The following is a 26,545-nucleotide window of genomic DNA, read 5'->3' on the forward strand; positions in this document are numbered from 1 at the left end:
GCATAACCACTTTCGCCTTTAAGCAGAGTTATCTATCCTGACATCTTCATCATTCCGAAACGGAACTAGTTTTGGTTTGGCACTCTGGAAGACCTGCACCTGACAAGAGCCGAGTCCGAGAATAATTTGTTTGACATTGCTTTCCAAATCCGCTCAGTCGAGAACACATACAAAAGGAGATTTAGGACCTGTGAACCGGCGACACGAAATTATTTACGATGTTGCTTTTATCTTCCGGGTTCTTTGCAATTTTTCTCGTCGCTCCACAAGTGCTTTGCAGTCCAGTGGCTGACAAATTGAAAAGCCAGTTTTCACAATCCAAGGATTTTTGGAAGCAGAATGAATGTGGTTTCCCATCTCATGTTGACTATGAACCGGATGCTGTCTTACAACCTGAATTGCTAGAAAGCTTCACGCTGAAGGCGTGTTCTAGTGCAGAAGAACTGTTAAAGTCAGGCGATGAGGATTTTGGCCGTAGTCTTTGCTTACAGTTCTTTAATACATCCCATGACCTTTGCCGTGTAGATGCAGGAAAGATCATCACCCCAGAAAAACTTGAACATAAGATGAATTCTTCAGAGTGGAACGCCAATCTGTGTGCAGAAATCAGCACCATTCGCAAATCAGAAAAGTTCGATTTTATTACCAAAAATGCGACGCTTTGTAAAAGCCAGTGTGTTGAAAACGAAAAAATTGCTCGAGTTTGTAGACTGCTGATTGCGGGTATCAAGATATATGAAGACTATTACCATTCATCAGGTAAGCTTTCTGGAAGAACCACCAAAAGAGAGTGCTTATGCATGCTTGATGTGGATGATCATTCACATACTTTGCTCTGTTTAAGTCAGTGGTCTGTATATATATATATATACATATGTATATATACACATGTATATATACACATGTATGTATATGTGTGTGAGTGTGTGTGTGTGTGTGTAGTGCTGAACTCATTCCATCTGTATTGTTTCAGATGCATCCTGTGTATATTACTAGGCCATCAAGATCCCAAATTTAGTCCACGTACATGAACTGAAGTGCATATTGATGTTGAACACTGTTGATGTCATTATTCTTAACAAAGTGCCACTGCAAAGGCATGGTTGTCTATTTTTCACTGTAGCTGTTTTGTGAGTCTGTAACGAGGATCAGAATGTCAGTGGGGTTCAGATTCATAGTGATTAGTGCTGGAAAGGGCAGTGGAAGAAGAATGGTGCTGGCTGTGGACTTGAAAGCTAAACTTGAGGCAAAGTGTTGAAAAGCTAGAGGAGGCGTGTTCATCACTGACCGATGACAGAGAGGGAGGGCAAACACAGAAACTAACACTGTCATGTCACTGAATGACAGAGGGAGGGCAAACACAGAAACTAACACTGTCATGTCACTGAAATGAAAGGGCATGACAGCTGGCAAAATTACTAGCATGTCCATGCGCCCGCATGCACGCACACGCACACACACACCTCTCTCTCTCTCTCTCTCACTCACACACACATGCACACACACACACATGCTCCCTCTCTCTCTCTCTCTCTAACTCTCATGGTATCTGCTTGTCAAATTGTCCTTCATAAATGGATTTAGTACTAAAAAAAAAATCTGATTCAATTCAAAAAAGAGAAGAAAGGATAGCGTGGTCTGAGGAGACTGTGCATGTATATAAGAAAGAGTTGGACAGTTGTCAGTTTCAGGAGTGTTGACAGAATGCTTTTGACATGTTAACCTTTGCTGGCTGTCACTTTTGACTACACACGGAAGCTCATGTGGGTCATCCACGACCCATGCTGCTGTCGCCTTTGACTACACACAGAAGCTCATGTGGGTTGTCCATGACCCATACCTTTAAAGAGACAAAAACCTGTATATTCCTCCAAATCTTGTGTGGGTCGTGCACGACCCATACTTTGTAAAGAGACAAAAACCTGTATATTCCTCCAAAGCTTATAACAAAATATAGAAAAGGAAAACATATCGTAACAACTGATTACACACAGATGCGCTTGCACACGCACACACAAACTCACACAAACACATACATTCAGAAGAAACACATGCTCACACATTCACACACACGCATTCACACACACTCGCATACATACACACACACACTCACACTCACACACACGCACACACAACTGATCACACACACAAATGCATGACACCACATGCACATACATACAAACCTACTTATGCACACAGAGATAGAGAGAGAGAGAGAGACTGAGACACACACAGACAGACAGACAGACAGCGAGACACAGAGAGAGATGACATAGCATCCTATATATGCACAATCAAAGATATTCAGTCACACAGGTACATGCTGTTAGAGAAAGGGATGGAAGGGGGATATATAGCTGAAGACAGGCGAAAGGGACGGGGCGGGGAGGGGGAGAGGGGGGTAGTGGGTGAGTAGTGGGGTAGTGAGGCTATTGAAAATAAAACTTATTTATTTTCCTTCACTAATTGCAAATTAAACCTTCTGAAATCACTATTAAAAAGGTATGGGTCGTGCATGACCCACACTAGCTTTCGAGGGGTGACCACGTTTTTTCCTCTTTAAAAAGCATGGGTCATACACAACCCACAGAAGCGTCTGTGTGTAGTTAAAACGCCACCTTTAATTACTTATTAACTAATCAATGAATTTTTTTCATTTTTTTGCAAAAGTTGGCCTTCTAGGTGTAGGAAGCATTTCTGAAATTTCGTAGAAAAATATTAAGAATTGGCTGAAGTATTTGCGTTTTTGTACCATTCTGGGTCGTGTACGACCCACGATAGCCAGCGAAAGTTAAATGTTGATGTTAATGCCTGTGTCAAATTGTTTTCATGTGCATTGTATGGAGCAACTGCATGTATGATTCAAACAGTAGGTAGATGACAGAAGAAATGAAATGATTGGTTTGATGATGAGTGTAAGAGGAAGAAAAGACTTGTCAGAGGCCTTCTTAAAAGTTTCCAGAGATGTAAAACTGAAGAAAATAAAAGAGAACGTAAAGAAACATTTGTAAAGGAAAGGAGGGAATATGTGTTATTTGAAAAGAAGAAAGAAAAAAACATGAATTTTAGGAGGTAAGGTTACAGAAATTAAAATCATCAATCAAAGATTCAAATCTGTTTTGGGCAACAGTAAGATCTGTAAATAGAATGGCATTTGTTTACAATAATATTAGTTCTCAGCAATGGTGTGACCATTTCTCTAGTGTATTTGAAGGTAATGCTAACTCTGAAACAGAACAAGACGTGGTAGTAGAGGAGGTTGGTGATTTCCAAGAACCTTTTTTTATGACCTAATTAGTAGGCAAGAAGTAATTGATAGCATAAATAATTTAAAACCAGGTAAAAGTGCAGGCCCAGATAAAATATTGAGTGAAATGTTAAAGCAGGCAAATGCAGTTGTTATTGATTTTCTGGTGTTCTTATTTAACAGATGTTTTTATTCACAAAAAAGGAGACCTGAATAATCCAGATAATTATCGTGGAGTTGCACTTACAAGTATCATTTGTAAAGTATACACTAACATTTTAAATAGAAGATTGACTAAATGGGCTGAACGAGAAGAAAAGATTATTGAAGAGCAAGCTGGATTTTGATCTGGTTACAGCACCATAGACCATATTTTCACATTGTTTGCAATTGTGCAAACATATTTATTAAAAAATACAAAATCCTATGTTGCTTTTGTAGACTTTCAGAAGTGCTTTGACTCTGTGAATCGAAATAGTTTATGGAATGTGTTACGTAAAACTGGAGTGGATGGTAAGCTTTTTTGGCACCGCGTGGTGTGTATGATTCAGTTTTAGCATGTGTGCATAAAAAGTGTGTATATTCAGATGTATTTGAGTGCCCACGTGGCATAAAACAAGGATGTTTGTTGAGCCCTGCAATGTTTTCATTCTTTATTAATGAATTGGCAGGGGAGATAACGAAAAAAGAAAGACATGGGATTCAGATGATCCCAGGGGCTGTTGAATTGTTTCTCTTGTTATTTGCTGATAATGTCATTCTTTTGTCTTACACTGACATAGGACTTCGAAAACAGCTGAACATATTAAAGCAAGAAGCAGATAGATTATTTTTAAAAGTTAATCTCAGGGGGTTGGGGGTTGCTTCCAGTTTGTATTTCATGTACAACACACACACACAGACACATACACATGTGTGAGTGAGTGTGTGTGTGTGTGTGTGCGTGCGTGCGTGCGTGCATGCGTGTGTGTGTGTGTTGATTGGTTGGTGTGTACATGTTCAATGATGCCTATTTCATTTTATAATTGTATTGTGTTTACACAGGAGGAGACAACACAGACAACAAAGGAGACAACAAAGGAGGAGACAACACAGACAACAAAGGAGGAGACAACACAGACAACGAAGGAGGAGACAAAGGAGATGACAAAGAAGGAGACAACAAAGGAGGAGACAACACAGACAACAAAGAAGGAGACAACAAAGGAGACGGCAAAGGAGATGACAAAGAAGGAGACAACAAAGGAGGAGACAACACAGACAACAAAGGAGGAGACAACAAAGGAGACGACAAAGGAGACAACAAAGGAGACGACAAAGGAGCTGACAAAGAAGGAGACAACAAAGGAGATGACAAAGGAGGAGCTGACAAAGAAGGAGACAACAAAGGAGATGACAAAGGAGGAGCTGACAAAGGAGATGACAAAGAAGGAGACAACAAAGGAGCCAACAAAGGAGATGACAAAGGAGGAGACAACAAAGGAGATGACAAAGGAGGAGCTGACAAAGGAGATGACAAAGAAGGAGACAACAAAGGAGATGACAAAGGAGGAGCTGACAAAGGAGATGACAAAGAAGGAGACAACAAAGGAGATGACAAAGGAGGAGACAACAAAGGAGATGACAAAGAAGGAGACAACAAAGGAGATGACAAAGGAGATGACAAAGAAGGAGACGGCAAAGGAGATGACAAAGAAGGAGACAACAAAGGAGATGGCAAAGGAGATGACAAAGGAGACGACAAAGGAGATGACAAAGAAGGAGACAACAAAGGAGATGGCAAAGGAGATGACAAAGAAGGAGACAACAAAGGAGATGGCAAAGGAGATGACAAAGAAGGAGACAACAAAGGAGACGGCAAAGAAGGAGACAACAAAGGAGACGGCAAAGGAGATGACAAAGAAGGAGACAACAAAGGAGATGACAAAGGAGGAGCCGACAAAGGAGGAGACAACAAAGGAGCCGACAAAGGAGGAGACAACAAAGGAAGAGACAACAAAGGAGATGACAAAGGAGATGATAAAGTAGGAGACAACAAAGGAGCCGACAAAGGAGGAGACAGCAAAGGAGCCGACAAAGGAGGAGACAGCAAAGGAGATGACAAAGGAGATGACAAAGGAGGAGACAGCAAAGGAGCCGACAAAGGAGGAGACAGCAAAGGAGATGACAAAGGAGGAGACAGCAAAGGAGATGACAAAGGAGGAGACAGCAAAGGAGACGACAAAGGAGGAGACGACAAAGGAGGAGACAGCACAGGAGGAGACAGCACAGGAGACAGCACAGGAGGAGACAGCACAGGAGGAGACAACACAGGAGACAGCACAGGAGACAGCACAGGAGACAACACAGGAGACAGCACAGGAGGAGACAGCACAGGAGACAACACAGGAGACAACACAGGAGGAGACAGCACAGGAGACAACACAGGAGACAACACAGGAGGAACTACAATGGTCAAGTTACCAGACTTAGAGAATACAGGCAGCTCATCAGTGACTGCCATGGTCTACATCGTTACAGCTCTGGTGGTGTTCATGGCTCTCTACATCATCTATCACAAAAGGCAGAAGGTAAATGTGTGTGTGTGTGTGTGTGTGTGTGCATCTGTACCATTCCCTTTCTGGCTGACAGAGAACATGACAGAGACCAGTCCCTGGATGAATATTGCGTGTGGGTGGGTTGTTTTTCAACCTGAATACTTTTCTGCCTTTTTCACTGCAGCGACGTTTCTGGTAAGGCAGCTAAAGAGTTTTCGTCTGGCAGTGGTTTGGTCAGTATTGTATTGTATTACTTTCTGTCACAAGGGATTTCCCTGTGTGAAAGTCAAGCATCTCTCCTGGGTGAGAGCATGTTGCAACAGTACAGTGTCACCGTTTTTTGTTGGTGATTTTTTCTGTCTGCAAGTGTGTTGATCATGCCATCAAAGTGGATTTATTGGGGGGGGGGGGGGGGGTGTGCAGAGAATTTTGCCAAGGACAACCCTTTTGTTGCCGTGGGTTCTTTTATGTGCGCTTAGTGCATGCTGCATGTGGGAGCTCAATGTATGGTCTCATCCAACAGACTAGCAACCAGACCACCACTCAAGGTTTAGTGGAGGGAATGGGGGGGTGGGGGGGGGGGGAGTATAAATTCTGGTCCGTATGTCGGACTCGAACCTATGGACACTTGCTTACTTGTCAGATGCCACTCCTCGTCTGGTGGTGCAGACCGTCCAGGGAGGGGGGGTGGGGTGAGTGGTAGAGGAGTTGGAGTGACTGATGTGGCAGTGACATGTCCGGATCATCATTGCTTTCACAAAGGCAGCAACATAACCAGTGCACGTGGTGCACTAAGATTTGGAGCATGCACTTGGGAACACAAGCGCTACACTCAACAACTGAGCCTCAGGTAATCCCCTGGTAATTTTGAGTTGTCCATAGGGACAAGCAGATGGAAAAAAACAACTTATCCCCCCTGAAATTTTTACCTGCCCATTCCTAAGCAGACAGACAGTTGCTAAAAGAGATGAACAATTCAATGGCAAGTCTGCAGACATGATTCATTCTGTAAGCTGTATGTGTTACAGGGACAGTACAGCAGGGATAATGGGTGGTGCACCTGTCTGTCCTTCCCCCCACACCTGTCTGTCTCCCCACACCTGTCTGTCTCCCCCACCTGTCTGTCTCCCCCACCTGTCTGTCTCCCCACACCTGTCTGTCTCCCCCACCTGTCTGTCTCCCCCACTTGTCTGTCTCCCCACACCTATGTGTCTGTCCCCACACACCTGTCTGTCTGTCCCCCCTCCCCACACCTGTCTGTCTCCCCCACCTGTCTGTCTCCCCCACCTGTCTGTCTCCCCCACTTGTCTGTCTCCCCCCCCCACCTGTGTGTCTGTCCCCACACACCTGTCTGTCTGTCCCCCCTCCCCACACCTGTCTGCCCCACTTGTCTGTCTCCCCCCCACCTGTGTGTCTATCCCCCACACCTGTCTGTCTGTCTCCCCCCCACCTGTGTGTCTATCCCCCACACCTGTCTGTCTGTCTCCCCCCCACCTGTGTGTCTATCCCCCACACCTGTGTGTCTGTCTCCCCCACACCTGTCTGTCTGTCTCCCCCCCACCTGTGTGTCTATCCCCCACACCTGTCTGTCTGTCTCCCCCCACCTGTGTGTCTATCCCCCACACCTGATGTGTCTGTCTCCCCCCCCACCCCACACCTGTGTGTCTGTCTCCCCCCCCCACCTGTGTGTCTATCCCCCCCACCTGTGTGTCTGTCTCCCTCCCACCTGTGTGTCTGTCTCCCCCCACCTGTGTGTCTATCCCCCACACCTGTCTGTGTGTCTCCCCCACACCTGTGTGTCTATCCCCCACACCTGTGTGTCTGTCTCCCCCCCACCTGTGTGTCTGTCCCCACACACCTGTCTGTCTGTCTCCCCCCCACCTGTGTGTCTGTCCCCACACACCTGTCTGTCTGTTTCCACACATCTGTGTGCCTGTCACCCCCACACCTGTCTGTCCCCCCACACACCTGTCTGTCCCCCCACACACCTGTCTGTCACCCCCACACCTGTCTGTGACCCCACACACCTGTCTGTCTGTCCCCACACACACCTGTCTGTCACCCCCACACCTGTCTGTGACCCCCACACCTGTCTGTGACCCCACACACCTGTCTGTGACCCCACACACCTGTCTGTCTGTCCCCACACACACCTGTCTGTCTGTCCCCCACACCCCTGTCTGTCACCCCCACACCTGTCTGTCCCCCCCACACCTGTCTGTCCCCCCACACACCTGTCTATCACCCCCACACCTGTCTGTCCCCCCACATACCTGTCTGTCCCCCACACACCTGTCTGTCACCCCCACACCTGTCTGTGACCCCACACATCTGTCTGTCACCCCCACACATGTCTGTCACCCCCACACCTGTCTGTGACCCCACACACCTGTCTGTCACCCCCACACCTGTCTGTCCCCACACACACCTGTCTGTGACCCCACACACCTGTCTGTCCCCCCCACACACCTGTGTTACCCCCACACCTGTCTGTCACCCCACACACCTGTCTGTCCCCACACACACCTGTCTGTGACCCCACACACCTGTCTGTCCCCCCCACACACCTGTCTGTGACCCCACACACCTGTCTGTCCCCCCCCACACACCTGTGTCACCCCCACACCTGTCTGTGACCCCACACACCTGTCTGTCACCCCCACACCTGTCTGTCCCCACACACACCTGTCTGTGACCCCACACACCTGTCTGTCCCCCACACACACCTGTGTCACCCCCACACCTGTCTGTCACCCCACACACCTGTCTGTCCACACACACACCTGTCTGTGACCCCACACACCTGTCTGTCCCCCCCACACACCTGTCTGTGACCCCACACACCTGTCTGTCCCCCCCACACACCTGTGTCACCCCCACACCTGTCTGTCCCCCACACACCTGTCTGTCACCCCCACACCTGTCTGTCACCCCACACATCTGTCTGCCCCCCCCCCCACCTGTCTGTCACCCCCACACACCTGTCTGTCACCCCCACACACCTGTCTGTCTCCCCCACTCACCTGTCTGTCTCCCCCACACACCTGTCTGTCCCCACACACCTGTCTGTCTCCCCCCACACACCTGTCTGTCTCCCCCACACACCTGTCTGTCTCCCCCACACACCTGTCTGTCACCCCCACACACCTGTCTGTCTCCCCCACACACCTGTCTGTCACCCCCACACACCTGTCTGTCACCCCACACATCTGTCTGCCCCCCCCCACCTGTCTGTGCCCCCACACACCTGTCTGTCACCCCCACACACCTGTCTGTCTCCCCCACACACCTGTCTGTCACCCCACACACCTGTCTGTCTCCCCCACACACCTGTCTGTCACCCCACACACCTGTCTGTCTCCCCCACACACCTGTCTGTCACCCCCACACACCTGTCTGTCTGTCCCCCACACACCTGTCTGTCACCCCCACACACCTGTCTGTCTCCCCCACTCACCTGTCTGTCTCCCCCACACACCTGTCTGTCCCCACACACCTGTCTGTCTCCCCCCACACACCTGTCTGTCACCCCCACACACCTGTCTGTCTCCCCCACACACCTGTCTGTCACCCCCACACACCTGTCTGTCACCCCCACACACCTGTCTGTCACCCCACACATCTGTCTGCCCCCCCCACCTGTCTGTGCCCCCACACACCTGTCTGTCACCCCCACACACCTGTCTGTCTCCCCCACACACCTGTCTGTCACCCCACACACCTGTCTGTCTCCCCCACACACCTGTCTGTCACCCCACACACCTGTCTGTCTCCCCCACACACCTGTCTGTCACCCCCACACACCTGTCTGTCTGTCCCCCACACACCTGTCTGTCACCCCCACACACCTGTCTGTCTCCCCCACACACCTGTCTGTCACCCCACACACCTGTCTGTCTCCCCCACACACCTGTCTGTCACCCCCACACACCTGTCTGTCACCCCCACACACCTGTCTGTCTCCCCCACACACCTGTCTGTCACCCCCACACACCTGTCTGTCTGTCCCCCACACACCTGTCTGTCACCCCACACACCTGTCTGTCCCCACACACCTGTCTGTCTGTCCCCACACACACCTGTCTGTCTGTCCCCCACACACCTGTCTGTCACCCCACACACCTGTCTGTCCCCACACACCTGTCTGTCTGTCACCCCACACACCTGTCTGTCCCCACACACCTGTCTGTCCCCACACACACCTGTCTGTCTGTCCCCCACACACCTGTCTGTCACCCCACACACACCTGTCTGTCCCCCCCACACACACCTGTCTGTCCCCCCACACACCTGTCTGTCTGTCTGTCTGTCCCCCCACACACATGTCTGTCTGTCCCCACACACCTGTCTGTCTGTCACCCCCACACCTGTCTGTCCCCCCACACACCTGTCTGTCTGTCCCTCCACACACCTGTCTGTCTGTCCCCACACACACCTGTCTGTCTGTCCCCACACACCTGTCTGTCTGTCTGTCTGTGCCCCCACACACCTGTCTGTCTGTCCCCACACACCTGTCTGTCTGTCTGTCTGTCCCCCCACACACCTGTCTGTCTGTCTGTCTGTCCCCCCACACACCTGTCTGTCTGTCTGTCTGTCTGTCCCCCCACACACCTGTCTGTCTGTCCCCCCACACACCTGTCTGTCTGTCCCCACACACCTGTCTGTCTGTCCCCCCACACACCTGTCTGTCTGTCCCCACACACCTGTCTGTCTGTCCCCCCACACACCTGTCTGTCTTTCCCCCCACACACCTGTCTGTCTGTCCCCACACACCTGTCTGTCTGTCTGTCTGTCCCCCCACACACCTGTCTGTCTGTCCCCCCACACACCTGCCTGTCTGTCTGTCTGTCCCCCCCCACACCTGTCTGTCTGTCCCCCCCCACACCTGTCTGTCTCCCCACACACCTGTCTGTCTGTCCCTACACACACCTGTCTGTCTGTCCCCCCACACACCTGTCTGTCTGTCCCCACACACCTGTCTGTCTGTCCCCACACACACCTGTCTGTCTGTCTCCACACACCTGTCTGTCCCCACACACACCTGTCTGTCTGTCCCCCCGCCACCTGTCTGTCTGTCCCCACACACACCTGTCTGTCTGTCACACACACCTGTCTGTCCCCACACACACCTGTCTGTCTGTCCCCCCGCCACCTGTCTGTCTGTCCCCACACACACCTGTCTGTCTGTCCACACACACCTGTCTGTCCACACACACACCTGTCTGTCTGTCCACACACACCTGTCTGTCCCCACACACACCTGTCTGTCTGCCCCCCCGCCACCTGTCTGTCTGTCCCCACACACACCTGTCTGTCTGTCCCCCCGCCACCTGTCTGTCTGTCCCCACACACACACTGTCTGTCTGTCTCCACACACCTGTCTGTCCCCACACACACCTGTCTGTCTGACCCCCCCACCCCCCTGACACCTGTCTGTCTGTCTGTCTCCACACACACCTGTCTGTCTGTCCCAGTACACCTGTCTATCTGTCTCCACACACACCTGTTTGGCTGTCTCCACACACCTGTCTGTCTCCACACACACCTGTTTGGCTGTCTCCACATACCTGTCTGTCTGTCCCTGTCTGTCTGTCCCCACACACACCTGTCTGTCTGTCCCCACACACACCTGTCTGTCTGTCCCCACACACCTGTCTGTCTGTCCCCACACACCTGTCTGTCTGTCCCCACACACACCTGTCTGTCTGTCCCCACACACCTGTCTGTCTGTCCCTGTCTGTCTGTCCCCACACACACCTGTCTGTCTGTCCCCACACACACCTGTCTGTCTGTCTCCACACACACCTGTCTGTCTGTCCCCACACACCTGTCTGTCTGTCCCCACACACACCTGTCTGTCCCCCCACACACCTGTCTGTCTGTCCCCACACACCTGTCTCTGTCTGTCTGTCCCCACACACACCTGTCTGTCTGTCCCCACACACACCTGTCTGTCTGTCCCCACACACACCTGTCTGTCACCCCCACACACCTGTCTGTCTCCCCCCACACACCTGTCTGTCTCCCCCACACACCTGTCTGTCTCCCCCACACACCTGTCTGTCACCCCCACACACCTGTCTGTCACCCCACACATCTGTCTGCCCCCCCCACACCTGTCTGTGCCCCCACACACCTGTCTGTCACCCCCACACACCTGTCTGTCTCCCCCACACACCTGTCTGTCACCCCACACACCTGTCTGTCTCCCCCACACACCTGTCTGTCACCCCCACACACCTGTCTGTCTGTCCCCCACACACCTGTCTGTCACCCCCACACACCTGTCTGTCTCCCCCACACACCTGTCTGTCACCCCACACACCTGTCTGTCTCCCCCACACACCTGTCTGTCACCCCCACACACCTGTCTGTCACCCCCACACACCTGTCTGTCACCCCACACACCTGTCTGTCCCCACACACCTGTCTGTCTGTCCCCACACACACCTGTCTGTCTGTCCCCCACACACCTGTCTGTCACCCCACACACCTGTCTGTCCCCACACACCTGTCTGTCTGTCACCCCACACACCTGTCTGTCCCCACACACCTGTCTGTCCCCACACACACCTGTCTGTCTGTCCCCCACACACCTGTCTGTCACCCCACACACACCTGTCTGTCCCCCCCACACACACCTGTCTGTCCCCCCACACACCTGTCTGTCTGTCTGTCTGTCCCCCCACACACCTGTCTGTCTGTCCCCACACACCTGTCTGTCTGTCACCCCAACACCTGTCTGTCCCCCCACACACCTGTCTGTCTGTCTGTCTGTCCCCCCACACACCTGTCTGTCTGTCCCCACACACACCTGTCTGTCTGTCCCCACACACCTGTCTGTCTGTCTGTCTGTCCCCCCACACACCTGTCTGTCTGTCCCCACACACCTGTCTGTCTGTCTGTCTGTCCCCCCACACACCTGTCTGTCTGTCTGTCTGTCCCCCCACACACCTGTCTGTCTGTCTGTCTGTGTGTCCCCCCCCACACCTGTCTGTCCTGTCCCCCCACACACCTGTCTGTCCCCACACACCTGTCTGTCTGTCCCCCCACACACCTGTCTGTCTTTCCCCCCACACACCTGTCTGTCTGTCCCCAGACACCTGTCTGTCTGTCTGTCTGTCCCCCCCCACACCTGTCTGTCTGTCCCCCCACACACCTGTCTGTCTGTCTGTCTGTCCCCCCACACACCTGTCTGTCTGTCCCCCCCCACACCTGTCTGTCTCCCCACACACCTGTCTGTCTGTCCCTACACACACCTGTCTGTCTGTCCCCCCACACACCTGTCTGTCTGTCTGTCTGTCCCCCCACACACCTGTCTGTCTGTCCCCACACACCTGTCTGTCTGTCCCCACACACACCTGTCTGTCTGTCCCCACACACACCTGTCTGTCTGTCCCCACACACACCTGTCTGTCTGTCCCCACACACCTGTCTGTCTGTCTCCACACACCTGTCTGTCCCCACACACACCTGTCTGTCTGTCCCCCCGCCACCTGTCTGTCTGTCCCCACACACACCTGTCTGTCTGTCCACACACACCTATCTGTCCCCACACACACCTGTCTGTCTGTCCCCCCGCCACCTGTCTGTCTGTCCCCACACACACCTGTCTGTCTGTCCACACACACCTGTCTGTCCCCACACACACCTGTCTGTCTGCCCCCCCGCCACCTGTCTGTCTGTCCCCACACACACCTGTCTGTCTGTCCACACACACCTGTCTGTCCCCACACACACCTGTCTGTCTGCCCCCCCGCCACCTGTCTGTCTGTCCCCACACACACCTGTCTGTCTGTCCCCCCGCCACCTGTCTGTCTGTCCCCACACACACACTGTCTGTCTGTCTCCACACACCTGTCTGTCCCCACACACACCTGTCTGTCTGACCCCCCCCCACCCCCCTGACACCTGTCTGTCTGTCTGTCTCCACACACACCTGTCTGTCTGTCCCAGTACACCTGTCTATCTGTCTCCACACACACCTGTTTGGCTGTCTCCACACACCTGTCTGTCTCCACACACACCTGTTTGGCTGTCTCCACACACCTGTCTGTCTGTCCCTGTCTGTCTGTCCCCACACACACCTGTCTGTCTGTCCCCACACACCTGTCTGTCTGTCCCCACACACCTGTCTGTCTGTCCCTGTCTGTCTGTCCCCACACACACCTGTCTGTCTGTCCCCACACACCTGTCTGTCTGTCCCTGTCTGTCTGTCCCCACACACACCTGTCTGTCTGTCCCCACACACACCTGTCTGTCTGTCTCCACACACACCTGTCTGTCTGTCCCCACACACCTGTCTGTCTGTCCCCACACACACCTGTCTGTCCCCCCCACACACCTGTCTGTCTGTCCCCACACACCTGTCTGTCTGTCTGTCCCCACACACCTGTCTGTCTGTCCCCACACACACCTGTCTGTCTGTCCCCACACACACCTGTCTGTCTGTCCCCACACACCTGTCTGTCTGTCCCCACACACCTGTCTGTCTGTCCCTGTCTGTCTGTCCCCACACACACCTGTCTGTCTGTCCCCACACACACCTGTCTGTCTGTCCCCACACACCTGTCTGTCTGTCCCCACACACACACTGTCTGTCCCCACACACACCTGTCTGTCTGTCCCCACACACACATGTTTGGCTGTCTCCACACACCTGTCTGTCTCCACACACACCTGTTTGGCTGTCCCCACACACCTGTCTGTCTGTCCCTGTCTGTCTGTCCCCACACACCTGTCTGTCTGTCCCCACACACCTGTCTGTCTGTCCCTGTCTGTCTGTCCCCACACACACCTGTCTGTCTGTCCCTGTCTGTCTGTCCCCACACACCTGTTTGTCTGTCCCTGTCTGTCTGTCCCCACACACCTGTCTGTTTGTCCCTGTCTGTCTGTCCCCACACACCTGTCTGTCTGTCCCCACACACCTGTCTGTCTGTCCCTGTCTGTCTGTCCCCACACACACCTGTCTGTCTGTCCCTGTCTGTCTGTCCCCACACACCTGTCTGTCTGTCCCCACACACCTGTCTGTCTGTCCCCACACACCTGTCCCCACACACCTGTCTGTCTGTCCCCACACACCTGTCTGTCTGTCCCCACACACACACCTGTCTGTCTGTCCCCACACACCTGTCTGTCTGTCCCTGTCTGTCTGTCCCCACACACCTGTCTGTCTGTCCCCACACACCTGTCTGTCTGTCCCCACACACCTGTCTGTCTGTCCCCACACACCTGTCTGTCTGTCCCTGTCTGTCTGTCCCCACACACCTGTCTGTCTGTCCCTGTCTGTCTGTCCCCACACACCTGTCTGTCTGTCCCCACACACCTCTCTGTCGTACAGACTGGTGCCAACTGGAGACGAACGGTCGAAAAGCAATGATCTGAGAATGAACTGTTGAATGAAAAAAAGATCATGAATGTTGAGACAGAGTAATTGCATACCCAGAAGAGGGTAAAGAAAAGTGTGTGTGTGTGTGTGTGTGTGTGTGTGTGTGTGTGTGTGTGTGCAGATCATGGCGTTTATTGTGGAGGGACGATGGTCGGATCAGAAAGACCACCAGGCTGGCAGCCGTGGCAAAGGCAGCAAAGTGAAGTACAACAAGCTGTCAACATCTGCTGAGGAAGTGCTGCCAGAGCTTGACAGATCAGTCACCACCCAGAACTACATCTACTGATGACCCAGCCCTATGTCTACTGATGACCCAGAACTACATCTACTGATGACCCACACTTATGTCTACTGATGACCCAGAACTACATCTACTGATGACCCACACTTATGTCTACTGATGACCCAGAACTACATCTACTGATGACCCACACCTATGTCTACTGATGACCCAGAACTACATCTACTGATGACCCACACTTATGTCTACTGATGACCCAGAACTACATCTACTGATGACCCTGGACTATATCTTCTGATGACCCTCCCCTATGTCTACTGATGACCCACCCCTATGTATACTGATGACCCAGACCTATATCTACTGATGACCCTGGACTATGTCTACTGATGACCCACACCTATGTCTGCTGATGACCCACACCTATGTCTACTGATGACCCAGAACTACATCTACTGATGACCCTCACCTATGTCTACTGATGACCCAGGACTATATCTACTGATGACCCACACCTATGTCTACTGAGGACCCAGAACTACATCTACTGATGACCCAGAACTACATCTACTGATGACCCACCCCTGTGTCTACTGATAACCCAGAACTACATCTACTGATGACCCTCCCCTATGTCTACTGATGACCCACACCTATGTCTACTGATGACCCAGAACTACATCAACTGATGACCCACACCTATGTCTACTGATGACCCAGAACTACATCTACTGATGACCCGCACCTATGTCTACTGATGACGCAGAACTACATCTACTGATGACCAACAGCTATGTCTACTGATGACCGACAACTTCATCAACTTATCACCCACAACACAATCTCTTCTTCCAGTTGATGACCAGCATCAGTACGTTGATGAAATTATGTGCTGATGTCTTTTCTTGCTGTCTGAACTGTCTGGCATCATGTTCTGCAATTGTGACTGTTTTGCTTCTGTCTTGCTGTATTTACGGAACTTTTGACTTGGTATACAGCTTTGTCTGATGATTGAGTGTATACAACATCTGCCAGAATCCTGCAGAGTGGTTTTGTGCTGCTGGACATTGTTATTGCTTATGATTGCAGTCTTGTTGAGGATGAGTTTGTTCTTCTGTACATTATTGATTTGGGAATTCATGATTGCAGTCTTGCTATGAATCATTTTATTCTTCTGTACATTATTGATTTGGGAATTAATGATTGCAATCTTGTTGAGGATCATTTTGTTCTGCAGTACGTTATTGCTTTGGGAAATAATGATTGCAATCTTACTATGGATCATTTTGTTCTACTGTACGTTATTGCTTTGGGAAATAATGATTGCAATCTTACTATGGATCATTTTGTTCTACTGTACGTTATTGCTTTGGGAAATAATGATTGCAATCTTACTGTGGATCATTTTGTTCTACTGTACGTTATTGCTTTGGGAAATAATGATTGCAATCTTACTGTGGATCATTTTGTTCTACTGTACGTTATTGCTTTGGGAAATAATGATTGCATTTTGCTATGGATCATTTTGTTCTACTGTACGTTATTGCTTTGGGAAATAATGATTGCAATCTTGCTGTGGATCATTTTGTTCTACTGTACATTACTGCTTTGGGAAATAATGATTGCAATTTTGTTGAGGATCATTTTGTTCTGCTTGACATTATTATTGCTTTGGGAATTCTTGTCATGGTGTCATTTTGTTCTGAGTCACATTATCATCAAGGGACGTATGGCCACCATCTTGTCCTCAGATGTTTTTTTGTCTGTGTTTTTATGTTGTTTGCTGAATTCCATTGCTTACATTGATCAATCCAAATAGGTTTACCTGGATCCTAAACATTTTTTCCCTGTTGTTTCTGTAGGCACAATACAGCCAGGAAATGGTTGGAAAAGTAGTATGCATTTTGGTTGTGTTTTTCACCCCAGCAACTGCCTGTCTTTTAAGACCCCGAAGACTTTGGTCAGAGAGATGTCTCAGACCAGCAAGACTGACCAGAGAGATGGCTCAGACCAGCGAGACTTTGGCCAGAGAGATGCCTCAGACCATGAAGACTTTGGCCAGAGAGATGCCTCAGACCATGAAGACTTTGACCAGAGAGATGCCTCAGACCATGAAGACTTTGACTAGAGAGATGCCTCAGACCATGAAGACTTTGACCAGAGAGATGCCTCAGACCATGAAGACTTTGACCAGAGAGATGCCTCAGACCATGAAGACTTTGACCAGAGAGATGCCTCAGACCATGAAGACTTTGGCCAGAGAGATGCCTCAGACCATGAAGACTTTGACCAGAGAGATGCCTCAGACCATGAAGACTTGGCTAGAGAGATGTCTAAGCTCCTGCCATCAGAAAGTGAGTCGGTCAAACTGTGTAGGGAGTGTGGAGGGGGAGAGAGGTGCACCACAGGGATTGTCTCCCTTGAGTGTGTTCTCACTTAAAGGTCCCTCAAAGTCAGTCCCCTGGGTGTGTTCTCACTTAAAGGTCCCTCAAAGTCAGTCCTTTGGGTGCGTTCTCTCTTAAAGGTCCCTCAAAGTCCGTCCCCTGGGTGTGTTCTCACTTAAAGGTCCCTCAAAGTCAGTCCCCTGGGTGTGTTCTCACTTAAAGGTCCCTTAAAGTCAGTCCCTTGGGTGTGTTCTCACTTAAAGGTCCCTCAAAGTCAGTCCCCTGGGTGTGTTCTCACTTAAAGGTCCCTCAAAGTCAGTCCCCTGGGTGTGTTCTCACTTAAAGGTCCCTTAAAGTCAGTCCCTTGGGTGTGTTCTCACTTAAAGGTCCCTCAAAGTCAGTCCCCTGGGTGTGTTCTTACTTAAAGGTCCCTTAAAGTCAGTCCCTTGGGTGTGTTCTCACTTAAAGGTGCCTCCCTTGGGTGTGTTCTCACTTAAAGGTCCCTTAAAGTCAGTCCCCTGGGTGCGTTTTCTCTTAAAGGTCCCTTAAAGTCAGTCCCCTGGGTGTGTTCTCACTTAAAGGTCCCTCAAAGTCAGTCCCCTGGGTGTGTTCTCACTTAAAGGTCCCTCAAAGTCAGTCCCCTGGGTGCGTTCTCACTTAAAGGTCCCTCAAAGTCAGTCCCCTGGGTGCGTTCTCACTTAAAGGTCCCTCAAAGTCAGTCCCCTGGGTGTGTTCTTACTTAAAGGTTCCTCAAAGTCAGTCCCCTGGGTGTGTTCTCACTTAAAGGTCCCTCAAAGTCAGTCCCCTGGGTGTGTTCTCACTTAAAGGTCCCTCAAAGTCAGTCCCCTGGGTGTGTTCTCACTTAAAGTTCCCTCAAAGTCAGTCCCCTGGGTGTGTTCTCACTTAAAGGTCCCTTAAAGTCAGTCCCCTGGGTGTGTTCTCACTTAAAGGTCCCTCAAAGTCAGATTCCAGTCAGTCTGTCCATCAAAGTCATATTTGCACCATGATTGCATCATCTGGTGAGTATCATTACCACGTGCCATTTTTCCTCCCTTGAAGAGTAGGTTGTGCTGCCATTTTAAAGATTTGTTTTCTCCAGTTGGACATTTATTTGTTTTCCCCTGGTGGACATTTGTTTTCCCCAGTTGGACATTTATTTGTTTTCCCCAGCTGGACATTTATTTGTTTTCCCCAGCTGGACATTTGTTTGTTTTCCCCAGCTGGACATTTGTTTGTTTTCCCCAGCTTATTTGTTTTCCCCAGCTGGACATTTATTTGTTTTCCCCAGCTGGACATTTATTTGTTTTCCCCAGCTGGACATTTATTTGTTTTCCCCAGCTGGACATTTGTTTGTTTTCCCCAGCTGGACATTTGTTTTCCCCAGCTTATTTGTTTTCCCCAGCTTATTTGTTTTCCCCAGCTTATTTGTTTTCCCTAGCTGGACATTTATTTGTTTTCCCCAGCTGGACATTTGTTTTCCCCAGCTGGACATTTATTTGTTTTCCCCAGCTGGACATTTGTTTTCCCCAGCTGGACATTTGTTTTCCCCAGCTGGACATTTATTTGTTTTCCACAGCTGGACATTTGTTTGTTTTCCACAGCTGGACATTTGTTTTCCCCAGCTGGACATTTATTTGTTTTCCCCAGCTGGACATTTGTTTTCCCCAGCTGGACATTTATTTGTTTTCCCCAGCTGGACATTTATTTGTTTTCCCCAGCTGGACATTTGTTTTCCCCAGCTGGACATTTATTTGTTTTCCCCAGCTGGACATTTGTTTTCCCCAGCTGGACATTTATTTGTTTTCCCCAGCTGGACATTTGTTTTCCACAGCTGGACATTTATTTGTTTTCCACAGCTGGACATTTATTTTTGAATGAAGGAAGTGAGCGGATCAGAAGAAAACTAAAAGACTGAAGCGTGTGTCTGGAAGGGTTGGCTTTATCCACCTTTCTCCCTCTCCACTCCTCAGTGGGACTGGCGTTGTGAATGTCCACGCCTTGCAGTGACCACTACTCATTCTGTCTTCATGGGGAAAATTGTGGATATTGCCAAAGGGTCTATGACCCGAAGCACACACAAATATATCATCGCTGACATTGTGTTTTTTCCCTTTGTTTTTAAAAAAAATTTTATTGTGATTCAGCATTCATCATTGCTTTGCCATTGATTTTTCACTTTTTTGTGAAATAAGATCCAGATGAGTTCACACTTCAGAAAAAAAAATGGTTGGAAAGAATGACTTGCAATGATTGGGACATAAGTTCCTGATTTTGTTACTCAAGTTATCGTGAAAGATTTCCTGTGCAGCTTTCATTGTTTTGTGCCTTACATATCACTGTGTGGGGAACTTTGTTGTCAAGCTAACTTACTGCTGTGGGGTTTAGCTGATGCTTTTATTTTTCTAATTATTGCTGAGGTGCCCAGTTGTAAGACGGAAATTACTCTATTTTGTATACCTCTGTGCCAACCGTGGGTGCATTTGAGCATGCATGTGTGAGCTTGTATGCACGCACATTGTGTGTGTTCGTTCATGCACACAATCGAGTGTGTGCAAACGTGTTTGAAGGAATGTTCCAGTCTGCCTTAGAGATGTGCCTATGAATCACAAGTTGGCAATCAAGAGCATACATGTACTGTGCATTCCATGCAGTCAGCAAATCATTACTGTTGTTGTAAGCCAAGACTAGTGCCATCACAGGTGTGTGTGTGTGTGTGTGTTAGTGTTTGTGTGTGTGTCACTTAAGCCCATTCATGGGATGCCCCCCCATGTTCATTGACATCCATCAGTGAGCTTTTATGTGCATGACCCTGCTGTGTAGGCAGCCATACTCAGTTTTCAGGGGTGTGCATGTTGGATATGTCCTTGTTTCCATCTGTTGACGTGGGAGATTAGAAAAATGAACACCCTTAACCCACTGGACACCATGACAGGGATTGGAACCAGGGACCCTCAGATTGAAAGTCCATTGCTTTAACCACTCGGCTACTGTGCCTGTCGAACCTTGTCAAGTTTCGTTCCTACAGGAAGTGGAAATTGACCAGACACAGAGTCAGTTTAATGAGATAATGAGAATAATTATTGATTGCTTTCCATGGACAATGTTTCATTTGGGTGCATTGCACAGCATTTTCCCACCTGAAAATTCAGCTTTGATATTGGTTAGTTTTGGTGTGCAAGAGAGGAGTTCTGTTTTTTGACAAACTGTTTTATGAAACAGGGTGTACATTCTGCAGCAGGGTTCTTGATATTTAATCAAAACTTTTTTTTAGTATTTTATTTCTTTCTTTTTGGAAGATTTGGTGGGCAAAACCTGAACAATCACAGCAAAGATAGTTTTGTCATTGTACAGAGTGACCTCTCTTTGCTGATCTGTCTGTATTCATGGGCCACAACTCCCACTCATTTGACTTGCACAACCCTTCCTCTGTTTTGGGGGATGTGCACTTTGTATACTCTTGTGTTTGTAAGCCACTGAAAGCTGATGTGGATTGTGGGATTCCAAATGTCTGTAATTTATCTTCTGTTTGCATACACACACACACACAAAGGCGGTTCAGAAACTTGCAGTTCTGCACATATGGTGACGTGAAACAGAAAAGAACTGCCATCCTTAAAACCCTAGATGCTGTGACTGAGATTCGAACCCAGGACCCAAGGATTGAAAGTCAAATGCTGTTGTGTTCTTCTTCTTTGATGGTGAACGGAATGTTTTTGGTGAACGCAGAATGCAAAGCGATGCATAATATTCTGCCTCATTTACTTCTTACAGTCTATGTTGCTTCTATGTACTTGTTGTTTTTTTGTTCTGTTTTCCAACCTGTTATTATATGCCCCACACAAACACTATGATTAGCTTCTTGTTGTGGATTTGGATTAAAAAAAACTCCTCATAAAAGATGTTTTGAGATACTAAATGAAAACATTTGTCAAGAATTCATTCATTATTTTCCAGTGAAATAAGAGTTTAAACGCCAGGAATGGGTACATGAGTATGACAGTTTCTGTTTTATAATAATAATGATAAAATGCAGGCTTATATAGCACAGTACCTCCGTCTCAGATGGGGCTCATCACGTGTTACAATAAAATATACAAATTGAAGGCCAAGTGTGGTAAAACATGTACAAAGTCAACACACTTTCACATGACACTGGCTAAAATATACATATGTAAGACGGAGTGACATAACAAATTTGTAAATCAACACAGGCCCCATCACAGTCTCAAATCACACAGGTGCAATTCACAGCAAAACAAAGCACATCACATTCACCATTGTCAAAAATAAACACCATGAAATCATGTATCACGAAGAACACACCAAAATCATCACAGATGCATACAGATCAACACAAAGAGCACATCCAGCAACAAAAATCACAGCAAGCATAATTATGCAGATGGAAAATTTTCAGTGAGAAAAGTGCAGTTTGAAAAGATATGTTTTTGAATGTGGGTGTTGGGGTGTAACGGAGGTGTGAGGGCAGTGAATTCCATTGTTTTGGTGCAACAAAAGAAAAGGAACGTTCACTGTAAGTTAGTACGAATCTTTGGAATGGACAGTGTGTGCTTGTCACGCTGGCTTGTTTGGTATACAGTGTTAAAACAAGATTGAACAGTTAACAGTATATGTCTCTCGCATATTCATCTATTCTGGAGTTATATAGCATTAACCATAATAACATCAAAAAATTATATGGCAAAAAAGAAAGGAAAAGAAACTATCATCTAAATGTATTGCACATTTAACACAATTACCTTTGACATTCCGGTACTAATCTCCATGAATATGGTGATTCCAGTAATATATGTTTCTCTGTAATACTAAACAAATTTAAAAGGCATTGATTGCAATTGGACATTTGTATGGTTTCAGTTTATCTCCAGGAACATGGCAAGTTTCACTTGTACCTATTTCTGCAGAGTAATAAGCAATCAAGAAACGAGAATTCCGTGAGGAGATTTATAATGATACAGTTTCAGTGACTGTTTTCCAGTCTTGCCGGAGTGGAGCACAAAGAAAACATGAAAACAATGACCCTCGTCTTTGTATCACACTTTTGGTCACACTGAGTGACCCTAACAATCCGTCCCGTGTTCTTCACAAGACGATCTCTAAAAACCACATTTTTTTCCAAACCTGCCTGCCCCCCTCACCCTTTTTACTTCGGTTTACTGTTCTTGTCTCACACCTCTGTTGTGTGTGTGTGCATGTGTGGGAGTTACTATTAGTGTGTTTGTTAGTGTGTGTTGGTGTGTTAGTGTGTATGTGTTAACATATGTGTGTGTGTGTATGTGACATGCCAAGCATCTCCCCCCTCCTCCCCCCCCCACTTTTTTTAAGGCGATGTGTAGAGCATATGGATCAGTTGACGTGTGTTGATGCTGGAGCTGCTGTTGTTCTGTTGTATTGATGGAGCACAAGTGTTGGAACTGTCTGTCTCCTTCAAGCTGAATGGATGTTCCTACTAGCAGAAATACTAGTATACATTCAGTTGACGCACATATTCTTGTGATGTTTCCTTCATGGTCTGTGATTTGTGTCAGCAGAGTTCTTCCTAATAATATCTGATTACTGTGTTTTACATGTCTTTTTACTGAATCATCTTCAGGTTCTTTGATGTGCTCTAAAAAGATAAATAACAGTTTGTTGTTGTTGGAGTTTGCTGTTTGAGAATTGATATCTTTTTGTTCTTTCTGTATGTGAGCAAAAAACAACAAAAAAAATTGCTGTTTGTGAAGGATGATAACTGTTTTGGCAGCTGTGCATTGGAGTTGTGCACTTGTGGAAAACTTCTGGTATTGCTGAATGCAGGAGTCATGTTTTCTTTTTTTTTCTTTTTTTAATTTTTAATTCAGCTTGTTCTTTGGGGAGTACAGGGGGGAGTAGGGTACTGTTGATCAGTTATTTTTGTTTCCAGCAATTTATTTTAATTTTTTGGTTAATTCTTGATTCCTTCTATTTCTCCTCTCATCATTTTTTTCCCAATTAGTTTAGATTTTTTATATTTCTTTTTTTTCTTTAGTTATTTTTTGGTTTCCTTTAATTTATATTTTGTTTTGTGTGTGGTTTTAGTAGAATTTTACTTAATTACAGGCAGTAAAAAAAAAAAAAGTTGATCCTGTTCTGAATCTGCCAGTTGTGGGCTGAAGAGTGTACATACATTTGTATCATTTTTTTCTTTCTTACCATGCTGTTTAGACTTTTGTTTTTTTACCCCAAACCAACAACATACATCTGTATCACTTCATTTCTTTCTTACCATGCTGTTTAGACTTTTGTTTTTTACCCCAAACCAACAACATACATCTGTATCACTTCATTTCTTTCTTACCATGCTGTTTAGACTTTTGTTTTTTTACCTTAAACCAACAACATACATCTGTATCACTTCATTTCTTTCTTACCATGCTGTTTAGACTTTTGTTTTTTTACCCCAAACCAACAACATATATCTATATCACTTCATTTCTTTCTTACCATGTTGTTTAGACTTTTGTTTTTTAGCCCAAACCAACAACATACATCTGTATCACTTCATTTCTTTCTTACCATGCTGTTTAGACTTTTGTTTTTTTACCCCAAACCAACAATTGATTTTTTAATTAGTTCTTTTCCCATGCCTATCATCAAACAGTGGAGTGTTGCTTTGAGTTCACACATCCATATCAGTGGAGACCCAGTGACAGTAATTTGTTGAATTACACTAATCTTGTTGTTGTTTTAAATGGATCATAATTCTATCTAAAAAATGTAAAAGCTGCTCACCACTTGTCTAACATTATACATATCTTGTTGGTTTTTTTTGTTTTTTTAAAGATCATTTGGAATTCCATCTATAAAAAAAGAAAAAAAGAAAAAAGAAAAAAAAAGTAACAGATGTTTACTGTTGTCTGACATTCCATAAATTGCTGACTGATTTATCATACAGGAATTTCACATGATACCTTGAAGCCAGCTCAGAGACACACATTAGTTGTGTGATCAGCAAACCTCAGCACTGGTTCATTAAAATGGCCACTGTCCTCTGACTGAATGAATGGCTGTTATGTTTGGACTCACAGCCAGTAATAATCTACCCGGTACTAACATATCATTTTACAGAAAAAGTTAGAAAATCTGTGCTATTTTTGAAGAGTACTTACAAAAAATATGTAACGTAGTGTTCAATCCACACAAAAAGATGTGATGTAGTGTTCATGGCTCGATCGAAACACTCTGACACATCCATGAAATTGAAACCGAAACTTGATGATGAAAATGTCGTCATGGAAAGTTTGGTTTTTTTTTCTCTTTTTCTTTAATTGGAGGTCAGGAAAGACCACATTCAATTAACTTTTTGCTTGTTCATAATGAAAAGAATTGGTGCCTTGAAAACATTGACACTATGTGACGGTTGAGCAGGTAGGTAGATATCTGTTGAAATCACTACGCTGTGATAATACCCATTGTGCATACGCATGTCCAGTGTGACTCCCTCTGGGAAATGTGTCTGCAGACTGACTCTGCTACCCGGTCCATGACAACTGTCAACGTTTTTGATTGTGACCAGACATTTTTTGGCGGTTACATTTGAAGGAATGTGAAGAATTGGATGAGGGGGAGTACTGTCTGGAGCATTCCTCTGGAGTGCCAGCTTTTCATGATCCAGGAGTGTTTGCAATGAGCCTCAACATCTGCTGTCAAGGGCTGTGCTGTTCTTGTGTACGTGTGTGCGTGTGTGTGCGTGTGTGTGTTGTTATTTTTCCAACTGTTTGTAGTCTTTCATGTTGTCTGTCCTGGAAATTAAGTGACAGTTGGTCGACACAAGCTGTCAAAGAGGACATCAAGGGAGAAAGAAACAGATTCTTTTTTTGGGGGTCTGTGTTTAAATGGTTGATGATTATCATGTTTGCAGTTCAATGGATGATAGGGTTTACTTTCATGGTACAGATTTATTTCCTCTGTTGAGAATTGGTTACCGCCCATGTGAGACAAATCCATCTGCTGTCAGTTTGGTTTGGTGAGGGCTGTTTGGGTTAGTGATGGTTTTATCACCGGTGCCTTGACATCTGCTTGCTTTGGTAATCAGAATAGTTGTTTGCTCTTTTTTTGTTAGTAAACAGTGTGTATCTCGTATGGAGGGGATGGGGTGGGGGGAGGGGCACCATAGCAGAATTGGTCAGGTGTTGGACCTCTGACCCAGTGTTCATCAGAGACCAGGGTTCGATGCCCTGTTTCAGCATGGTGCCCTGTCCTGGGGGAAGGCACTGTACTCCATTGTCCTCACCCCACCCAGGGTGGGCAGTTACCTGACTGGATGGGAATTGTCCTCACCCCACCAGGTGTGGATGGTTACCTGACTGGATGGGGAATTGTCCTCACCCCACCAGGTGTGGATGGTTACCTGACTGGATGGGGAATTGTCCTCACCCCACCAGGTGTGGATGGTTACCTGACTGGATGGGGAATTGTCCTCACCCCACCAGGTGTGGATGGTTACCTGACTGGATGGGGAATTGTCCTCACCCCACCAGGTGTGGATGGTTACCTGACTGGATGGGGAATTGTCCTCACCCCACCAGGTGTGGATGGTTACCTGACTGGATGGGGAATTGTCCTCACCCCACCAGGTGTGGATGGTTACCTGACTGGATGGGGGAATTGTCCTCACCCCACCAGGTGTGGATGGTTACCTGACTGGATGGGGAATTGTCCTCACCCCACCCAGGTGTGGATGGTTACCTGACTGGATGGGGAATTGTC

At 47.6% G+C, this 26,545-nt stretch overlaps 1 protein-coding gene across 2 annotated transcripts; it reads left to right on the top strand.

Annotated features, from left to right (window-relative positions):
- The first annotated feature begins 50 nt into the window (after nt 1-50).
- LOC143293078 (uncharacterized) lies at nt 51-26,190 on the top strand. Of its 2 annotated transcripts, XR_013056725.1 has the most exons (4): nt 51-759; nt 4,292-5,817; nt 15,294-17,896; nt 17,938-26,190. XR_013056725.1 is itself a non-coding variant. In XM_076603961.1 (3 exons), the coding sequence occupies exons 1-3, from the start codon at nt 219-221 to the stop codon at nt 15,456-15,458; spliced, it is 2,232 nt and encodes a 743-aa protein (XP_076460076.1). In that variant the 5' UTR covers nt 51-218; the 3' UTR covers nt 15,459-26,190. The 2 variants fall into 2 exon arrangements, 1 of the variants encoding a protein (XP_076460076.1); XM_076603961.1 differs by having other exon boundaries at nt 15,294-26,190.
- Nucleotides 26,191-26,545: the final 355 nt, after the last annotated feature.

This window comes from Babylonia areolata, chromosome 18 (assembly GCF_041734735.1).
Source record: "Babylonia areolata isolate BAREFJ2019XMU chromosome 18, ASM4173473v1, whole genome shotgun sequence".
Taxonomy (NCBI): domain Eukaryota; kingdom Metazoa; phylum Mollusca; class Gastropoda; order Neogastropoda; family Buccinidae; genus Babylonia; species Babylonia areolata.